The sequence below is a fragment of the Suncus etruscus genome, chromosome 6 (assembly GCF_024139225.1).
Source record: "Suncus etruscus isolate mSunEtr1 chromosome 6, mSunEtr1.pri.cur, whole genome shotgun sequence".
In the NCBI taxonomy this organism is placed as follows: Eukaryota; Metazoa; Chordata; class Mammalia; order Eulipotyphla; family Soricidae; genus Suncus; species Suncus etruscus.
In genome coordinates, this window is record NC_064853.1 from 39,984,970 (window position 1) to 39,994,781 (window position 9,812).

General features: G+C 46.3%; 1 protein-coding gene across 1 annotated transcript; it reads left to right on the forward strand.

The window, feature by feature from the left end:
- Positions 1–262: 262 nt before the first annotated feature.
- Positions 263–9,435, forward strand: SNIP1 (Smad nuclear interacting protein 1). Its single transcript, XM_049774888.1, has 4 exons — positions 263–496; positions 2,716–2,818; positions 4,023–4,618; positions 7,676–9,435. The coding sequence occupies exons 1-4, from the start codon at positions 273–275 to the stop codon at positions 7,938–7,940; spliced, it is 1,188 nt and encodes a 395-aa protein (XP_049630845.1). The 5' UTR covers positions 263–272; the 3' UTR covers positions 7,941–9,435.
- Positions 9,436–9,812: the final 377 nt, after the last annotated feature.

Below are 9,812 nucleotides of genomic sequence, written 5' to 3' on the forward strand. Positions count from 1 at the left end.
AGGCAAACGCCCTCCCTCCGTGCTATCTCTCCCATCCCAGGAAGTCCGCTTTGGAAACTGCAAACTCCGGACACCTGAACCTGGAGCCTGCGGTCCCGCCCACTGGGGGCGGGGTTAAAAGAGCAGCTGTCAAGTGTTTGTCCTTTGCTGCCGCGGGGGCTTCTGGGTAGCCCGACTCCCCGGAAGCGGAAGTCGACGCTTCAGCGCGTCACTTCTGGCGGCGAGAGCGGCGCAACGGCCCCTGTTTTCCTTGGCTCCGGAGAGTCCCAGCAATGAAGGAGGTGAAGAGCGAGCGGGAGCGAGGGAGCCGGCGACGGCACCGGGAGGGAGACGTGGTGGCGGCGGCGACCGTGGTGGTGAAGCAGGAGCGCCTCAGCCCGGAAGTCGCGCCTCCGATCCAGCGCCACCCCGACCCGTCTGGCCGGAGCCCCACTCCGCCGGCCGCAGAGCCGGGCCGCCCTGGGCACCGCGGGAGCCGAACCCGAGCAGGCAGCCGGTGAGTGGGAGGCGATCGCGCTGCGGTGCAATGCGGGGGTCGTGCTCATGGAAGAAGGGAGGCCGGGCCGGGTGTCAGAAGCTCCTTGACTTCATCACCGGACGTGGAGGCCAAGTGCACCCCGAAGTCAACGCCTCAGGGTTCTTCTTACCCACATCCCATCGTCTTAGCAGTGGTAGGCGCCTCCTGGTTAGGTGCCCCCTGGCACCGTCCCATCCTTTTCTCTCTGGATCTCGAGCATCTGCTATGTACGTTGTGTCTAAGAGGAGGACACTTGAGCTTTTTCTTTCTTTTACTTTTAACTTTTTGGCTTTTCGGGCCCCACCCGGCGGCTCCCAGGGGTGGCTCCCTGGCTCAGCGCTCAGAAATCGCTCCTGGCAGGACCATCTGGGATGCCAGGGAGCAAACCCAGGTCCATCCCGGGTCGGCTGCGGGCAAGGCAAATGCCTGAACTTATCGCTGTGCTATCACCCCAGCCCTTGCACTGAGCATTTCAGTTGAACATGAAGGGGCGATGCCTCCAAAAGGTGTCCGTCCACACCGGACACCTGAGCTGTCTTCCTGATAGAACATGTGGGCAGGGGGGGATTGCTTTGCTAGACTCTTTTATTTTAGCCCATCCCACTGTAGTTTTACCGAGTACCTAGATTGTTTTTAAGGATTGAGGGTAGGGAGTTCTGTGATGGCTAAGGTAGAAGGGCCTTTACTCTCTGGAAACGGACTTATTCCAGCTGTGAGTCAAAATAGGCAGTAAATAAGGATAAAAGCTTCAATTAGTAACCAATGTTAGGGTAGTTAGACTTGAAATGGGATAAAGTGATTAAGGGTGGGAATGGAGAGGTGGTCGGAAGGGCTTCCTGAAAAGGTGCCTTTTAAGCCAAGACTTGAATGAGAATAACAGCTTTGTGTTGATCCAGAAGAGGAACAGCAGGGTCCAAGGATCTGATGTTTAATTGTGACTTTTGTAGAGCTAAGAAAGAAAAGTTCTATGGAGTGGTTGAGTAGAGTGGTAGGAATAATGTGGAAGAAAAGGAGGAGATGGCAAGAGAGGATTTGCTGGTGAATATGATTTCAGGGAAGGCCATGGAGGAAGGGCTGTTGTTGATGGTGGGGAGAAAGAAAAACGAAGTTAGCTTCTGGTTTTTTGTTTGTTTGTTTGTTTTTGGGCCACACCCGGCAGTGCTCAGGGGTTACTCTTGGCTGTCTGCTCAGAAATTGCTCCTGGCAGGCACGGGGGACCATGTGGGACACCGGGATTCGAACCAACCATCTTTGGTCCTGGATCGGCTGCTTGCAAGGCAAATGCCGCTGTGCTATCTCTCTGGGCCCTAGCTTCTGGTTTTTGAGAACGAAGACCCGGTTGGATGAGACCAGAGCGATAGTACAGCAGGCAGGGTGTTTGCCTTGCATGAAACTGATCCAGGTTGGATCCCTGGCATCCTATATGGCCCCTGAACCTGCCAGGAGCGGCTTCTGAATGCAGAGTCAGAAGTAACACCCAAGCACTACCAGGTGTGGCCCAAAAACCAAAATAAAAAGAATAAACAGGATGAATGGTGGTTCCATCTCTCCAAATCTCAAAGACTGAGAGAGGAAAAGTGTTGAATCAAGAACTCTATAGGAGCCAGAGTGATAATACAGCAAACAGGGCGCTTGCTTTGCACACAGCTGACCTGGGTTTGATCCTCGGCATCCCATATTGTTCCCTGAGCCCCATTAGGATTGATCCCAGAATGCAGAGCCAGGAGTAAGCCCTGAGCACTGAAGGGTGTGCCCCTCCAAAAAAAAAAAATGACCTCCCCACCAAAACATGAGTTTTGTTATCTAAGTGAGACTGTTTAGGAAGCACTTTAATATATTTGGAGCAGGAGGTGGAGTACATACCTAGCAGTGCTCAGGACTTAACTCCTGGCTCTGTGCTCTGGGATCACTTCTGGCCATGATGACCATACAGAGTACTGAGGATCAAACTTGGGTAAGCTGCATGCAAGGCAGGTTCTCTACCCAATGTATTATATTTTAGGCCCAATTAGTTTAGTATTTGGTTCTGGAATTCAAGGGAGATGTTGGTCTTGAAGAGTGAAAGTTCCTTGACTACACTTCTTGATCACAGACTTTACAGATATCTTTGTATGAATAGGCAAGCCTGTTACTTAAAAATAATTTGTGTGGTAGGGAAAACAGTAAACACCTGTGCGTACTATGTTCTTTCTCTCTAGGTCCCCAGCCAGAAAAAAAAACAAGTCTTCAGGGAGAAGGAGTAAGTCTCCTCGGAGTAAGAGAAGCCGAAGTCCTCACTACTCTATGGTAAAAGTAAAGCAGGTAAGTGTCTTGACATGCTTGGATATGAGATCCAAAGCTAGAACATCTTCCCATTATAGCTAACTAGTGTTTTATATATATATATATATATATAGATATATATATATGTTCATTTGAATTTGTAATGGGCTTTTTTTCTAAAAAGGGGCTTTCTGGGCTAGAGCGATAGCACAGCAGTAGGCCGTTTGCCTTTCATGTGCTGACCGGGACGGACCCAAGTCTGATCCCCAGCATCCCATATTGTCCCCCGAGCCTGCCAGGAGCGATTTTGTAGCGCAGAGCCAGAAGTAACCCCTGAGCACTGCCAGCTGTGACCCCAAAACCAAAACGCACACACACACACACACACACACACAAATTGAGACTATTCCCAGCTGTGCTCAGGACTTCTCTCTGGCTCTGTGAATCAATCTTGATGGTGCTTAGGGATCTCCAGGACCATATGCAGTACCAAAACTTGAACCTTAGTTGGCCACAGCTTAGTTTGTGGCCTGTAGAGTACAATACCAGTGATAAGAAATGGGTACTTAGCATTCTCTTGCTCCCGTTGCCACATTTTTTTTTTGGTTTTTGGTTTTTGGGTAACACCAGGCAGTGCTCAGGGGTCACTCCTGACTCCAGGTTCGAAAACCGCTCCTGGCAGGCACGGGAGACCATAAGGGGCACCGGGATTCTAACCAATGACCTCCTGCATGAAAGGCAAATGCCTTACCTCCATGCTATCTCTCTGGCTCCTACATTTCTTTATCTACTTCCCTGTATGTTTGCTGAGATTGCTTGGTTTCTAGGGCTCTGAACATGAGCTTGGACAAAAGCTGTGTTTGGGTAGAAGTATAAGATATATGTGGTGAGTGTGCCTTTGCAAAGAAACATGACCATCACTTAAAGACTTACTATCTCTGGAACAATTAAGCTGAATGCTTAACTCAGAAATGGCTTTTTGTTTGTTTGTTTTTGTTTTGGGGTCACACCCAAAATGTTCATTTGAATTCATTTGGATTCCTCCTGGCACTTAGAAATCGCTCCTGCTCCTGGAAGGCTCGGGGGACCATATGAGATGCTGGGATTTGAACCACTGTCTGTCCAGGATCAGATGTGTGCAAGGCAAACGCCCTACTGCTCTGCTATCATCTCTCCAGTCTCAGAGATGAATTTTTGAATGCATTTAGTTCATGGATTATGGGATTTACTGTTTGGGTTTCAGGAACGTGAGGATCACCCTCGGAGGGGACGTGAGGATCGGCAACACCGTGAATCATCTGGACAAGAACACAGACGGGCTAGGACCAGTGACCGAGATAGACACCGCAGCCATTCCCACCCGAGGAGAACCTCTGAGAGACCTGGGAGTGGGCAGGCTTCAGGACGGGATCGAGACAGCCAGAACCTGCAAGCACAGGAAGCAGAGCGGGAGTTCTACAATGCCCGCCGGAGAGAGCACCGCCAGAGAAATGAAATGGATGTTACTGGGAGTGAATCTCAGGAGTTGATTCCTCGACCAGGAGCCAACAGCAAAGACAAAGAAGTGCCAGTTAAAGAAAAACCAAGCTTTGAACTTTCTGGAGCACTTCTTGAGGACACCAACACTTTCCGTGGGGTAGTTATTAAATATAGTGAGCCCCCAGAAGCCCGGATCCCCAAGAAAAGGTGGCGTCTCTACCCCTTTAAAAATGATGAGGTACTTCCAGTTATGTACATTCATAGACAAAGTGCTTACCTCCTGGGTCGCCACCGCCGAATTGCAGACATTCCAATAGACCATCCCTCTTGTTCAAAGCAGCATGCGGTCTTTCAGTATAGGTAAGTACATGTTTGCGCAAGAAGGAAATGCCAACCGAAGTGAGGCATGTCAAGTAGGATTGCTATGATTTGTATCAAGTATATACAGAAAGCACCATGCCTCTTAGAATCCCATACAGGTTTCATTTCAATTTACCTTTTTGTTTTGTTTTTTTTTTTTTTGGTTTTTGGGTCACACCCAGCAGCACTCAGGGGTTACTCCTGGCTTCTATGCTCAGAAATCGCTCCTGGCAGGCTCGGGGGACCATATGGGATGCCAGGGTTTGAACCACCAACCTTCTGCATGAAAGGCAAATGCCTTACCTCCATGCTATCTCTCTGGCCCCTCAACTTACCTTTATCCAACTCAGTATTCCCCAAAATGAATAATACTAGTCCTTATGAGGGTGCTGAATGATTGAGGTTGGGGGGGGAGCAATAGTAGTTTCAGGTGCTATTTGAGGTGATTTCTATTTCCCTTAAAGAGGAATCTTTTGTTTGTTTGTTTTGTTTGTTTTGCTTTCTGCGTCATACCCAGATGCTCAAGGGTTACTGTACCTGGCTATGCACTCAGAAATCGCTCCTGGCGATGGGACACTGGGGGAATCGAACCGCAGTCTATCCTAGGTTAACATGTGTAAGGCAATGCCTTACCGCTTGCGCCACCGCTCCAGCCCCAAAGAGGGCTTTTTTACCCATTGGTGCTTATGGGTACTACTGGCTCTGCACTTGGGAATCATTCCTGGTGAACCCTGAGTTATGGGATGCTGGGGATCAAACCCTGGTTGGCTGTGTGCAAGGCAAGCAGCATACCTGCTGTACTATTTCTTGCACCCTACCTTTATGGCAGGCATATTTTTCTTTTTTTTTCTTTTCCCTCCCCTTTTAGGCACTGTGGTTTGCAATAATGCTTCCTATAGGATATCATGCACATCCCTTTACTTCCTTTCAGCACCCAGTCCTTGTCCAGAGTTACCACTTCCCTCTACCATTGTTGAAATGGTTTCTTCCCTGTCCTGTATGCGTGTCCTTCCCCCCTCCCCAACCCAATCCTCACAGCTGCCAACTAAGGACCAGTTCTCCAAAGAAGGTAGTTTTCTAGAGGGATACTGAGAAAATTTTTTTCCTGAAAAAGGGGATAGTAGGCCAGATAAGCTTGTGAACATCTTGTGTACTTGTTTATATTTGTGTAAGAACATTGAACCTGGTGCCAGAGATCCAGACTTTGAATCCTGCATTGCCACTTTGCAGGTGTTTGACACAGGGCAGTTACTCTCTGGGTGTATTTTGGCTCTATCCAGGATGTGTTATATGAATATATATATCTTGGCAATTTGAATAGTATCTGTTTTCTCACAGTAATCCTGTGCAAAGAACAGGCAGGTATTAGTATTTTCATTTGACAGATGAGAAGTCTGAAGCTTTTTTATTAGATTTGTCTAATAGATGATCACCATAGTACAATTGACTCATACCAAGCTCCCTCTGCTTTTGAAATCCAAGTCTATTATTATGTTCCCATTGGGAAGGAGCTAAAATACATCTAAGGACTGGAGAAGGTAGTACAGCAGGTACCCTGGTACGCTGCTGATCCAGGTTTGATCCCCAGTACCACACACGATTCCCCAGACCCCACCATACCTGGGCCAGGAATAAGCCTGTGGCCCAAAAGCAAACAAAAAAACTTATGTGTATGAAATAAGCATTATAATAAACAACAAAAACTTTTATTTTTTTTGTGGTGCCGGGGACCAAACCCAAGGTCTCACAACACTTGCAAGGTAAGTGCTCTACTGAACTCCCTCCAAAACCTATACCTATTAATTATATAGCAAGAGGTCCTGAATTTATTTTATTTTATTTATTTATTTATTTATTTATTTTGGTTTTTGATTTTTGGGTCACACCCGGCGGTGCTCAGGGGTTACTCCTGGCTGTCTGCTCAGAAATAGCTCCTGGCAGGCACAGGGGACCACATGGGACACGGGGATTCGAACCAACCACCTTTGGTCCTGGATCGGCTGCTTGCAAGGCAAATGCCGCTGTGCTATCTCTCTGGGCCCGAGGTCCTGAATTTTTATTTTAAGCTACTACTTTATTTTTATTTTGGGGCAGCTCCCTATGGTCCTGGGGGCTACTCCCTGTATGGTGCTGGTTGGGGGCAGGGAAGTGTCATTCTCAGCAGTGCTGGGAACCATGTGCTACCAAGGGTTCAACTCAGGATACCTCCACGTAAAGCATTCATACCAACTCTTTGAGCCATCTTTCTGGCCTGCATTTTAAGTTTTTTACTGTCATGAATTCTGTCCTCTGCACTCTGAACCAGTTATCTTTTCTACTGTTTTTCAATTGCTTCCAATTCCTATACCCAAAGCCGTGCTATCTTGTTTTTCTAGTTTGAGCTTGAACTGTGTTCAAGCCTACTTATTTACATCCTCTAGGCTCAGTCTTCTTAAAACTGTGTTGTGAACCCACATTGTATTATGTAACTGAACGTGGCAGTCATGAAAGATTTCTTTTTTTTTTTTTTTTTTTTTTTTTTGGTTTTTGGGCCACACCTGGCAGTGCTCAGGGGTTACTCCTGGCTATCTGCTCAGAAAGAGCTCCTGGCAGGCACAGGGACCATATGGGACACGGGGATTCGAACCAACCACCTTTGGTCCTGGATCGGCTGCTTGCAAGGCAAACACCGCTGTCTATCTCTCCGGGCCCTATGAAAGATTTCTGAATGTGCAGTGACCAGAGTCTGATGTTTCTGGCAGTGTTCACTTAGGTTTTATTTCTTAGGTGAAAATGGTTATAGGGGCCAGAGAGATAGCACAGCGATAGGGCATTTGCCTTGCTAGTGATCGACCCAGGACTGACATTGGTTCAAATCCCGGCATCCCATATGGTCCCCTGAGCCTGCCAGGAGCGATTTCTGAGCACAGAGCCAGGAGTAACCCGAGCGCTGCCGGGTGTGGCCCCAAAACCAAATAAATAAATAGTCATAGGTAGCAAAATTTAAGAAACCCTGCTCTAGGCATAACTGGTGATCTGAGATAGGATTTTGCTCACCAGTTTCTTTATCTCCTCCAGACTTGTGGAATATACTCGTGCTGATGGGTCCGTGGGCCGCAGGGTGAAGCCCTACATCATTGATCTTGGCTCGGGCAATGGAACGTTCTTGAACAACAAGCGCATTGAGCCACAGAGATATTATGAACTAAAGGAAAAGGACGTACTTAAATTTGGCTTCAGCAGCAGAGAATATGTTCTGCTTCATGAGTCCTCGGACACTTCTGAAGTGGACAGGAAAGAGGATGAGGAAGAGGAAGAGGAGGAGGAAGTATCTGACAGCTAGCAAACTGAAACACAACCCAAACTCAGAGACCTTTCTTTGAAGACTGTGGGATTGACTCAAAGAGCACTGTGGTCTGGTGCTCTCTGTAATGCCTCTTATTGCCTTAAGTCTTTCCTCTGTTGCTAACCAGCTTATGTTACAATAAGAAAACGAACTTAGGAGGACTTTTTTTCTGTGGCACATCAACTACATGCTTACAGGCATGTTTTCAGAACAGTCTCACCAACACATTGTGTTTTAGTTGAAACATTTTGGCTTTCGTTGGTGCTTTAAGGACTGCTGCCTAGGAAACTCTTAAACCTCTTGGTTAGAGGGGAATTGTGACTTCATCTCTTTGTACAGTCATTTTTATTTATATAGTTGTGATGCTTTGTGGACCAGGTGTTTTGTTTTTGTTTGAGGGTCAAAACCCTTAAACACAATCTTATTAAGCTTTGGTTATCACCAAAACAACCTCCAGAGTATACCAAAGCTTTGACCTGGTTGAGCTCTTGAGTCATAGAATTTGATTTTGCACTTCGTTTTGGACGTGGGGGCAGTGGGAGTTTACCAAATGGCTAATTATTGACTGTTGGACTTGCTTTTTGGAGCCTGCTTATGCATATATGGAAGATCATGGTGATACCAGCAGGTACTGTGTTAATGACACAGAAGGTTGAAATGAATGTCATGGCTCTATTTCCTGTGAGAGAATTTTGATTTCTCCATGGATATGTACATAACTATTTGATCATCTTACCTAGCCTTCAACTTCGTTTTTTATTCAAATACTTTCTTTTTCCTTCTTTGAGAAACATTGTCCTTCATGTGGTAAGGGTCTTGCTTGATTTTTCAATGTGTGTAAGTCTAAAGGAGGTGGTGTTGTTTACATGGTTCATCTTTCTATTAACAATGTCACATACATTGTAATTACCTTCCACAGGCTAGAAACTATGGAAGTTATCCAGTTTTTAAATTTTCCACCAGAATAAGTATAAGTAGAAAAAGTGTCAACTACTCATGATTGTGCGTATGTATACATGTATATGTATATAGTGTGTGAAAGAGCTGCATACTAATTTTCATACGAGAATATTCAGTGATGTACATGTAATACTGCATTAAGTCAAAGGCCTCCCTGCATTTGAAGAGCAGGTTTTTGTTTATATGTATTTTTGGGATAAAAAAAATAATAAAATTTGTAAATACCATTGTAAATACAAACTGCCATTTCAAAAGCTAATACTTTTCTGGCAGAGAAAACCTGTACTTACTGGTTTATTTGTTGCTGCTAGAGGAATCTGTATTAGTATACTTTGGGGGAGTGCCATACTCCATCGTGCTTGGAGGCGACTTATGTCTAATGCTGGAAGGACTGTGGACATGGCAGTGAACATACCTTTACTTGTGACTGCAGGATTCTATCCCTGGTGCTACAGAGAAAGAAAAAGAATTTTAATGATGTGACTCAGTGGGTTCCATCTCCAGCGTTGCAAATAAATGAATTTTAAAAAGATCTTTGGGAACCCAAGAAATCGTGTTGGACACCCTCTGTGACACTGGTCTCGAACTGCCTGTCAGATGGAACCCCTGTAGAGCTATTTGTTTCAGGGATTCTCTTTGAGGCTGAAAGTTTCTGAGACACCTTTGTACCAGAGATGGGGAAGGACAGTACAAAGAGGGGCATTTGCCCCCATGATAGATAATTCCTAATTGGGCTTACCATGAGTTGTCTCAGTCCCCAGACTCACTGGGAGGAGGAAGTTGGCCTTTGCTGGCTAACAGGATTAGCACATTGTAGCACAGCAGTTAGGGAGTTTGCCTTGCACACAGTGGACCTGAGTTCAATCCCTGGCTTCCTGTATGGTCCCTCTAGCACCACCAGGAGTAACC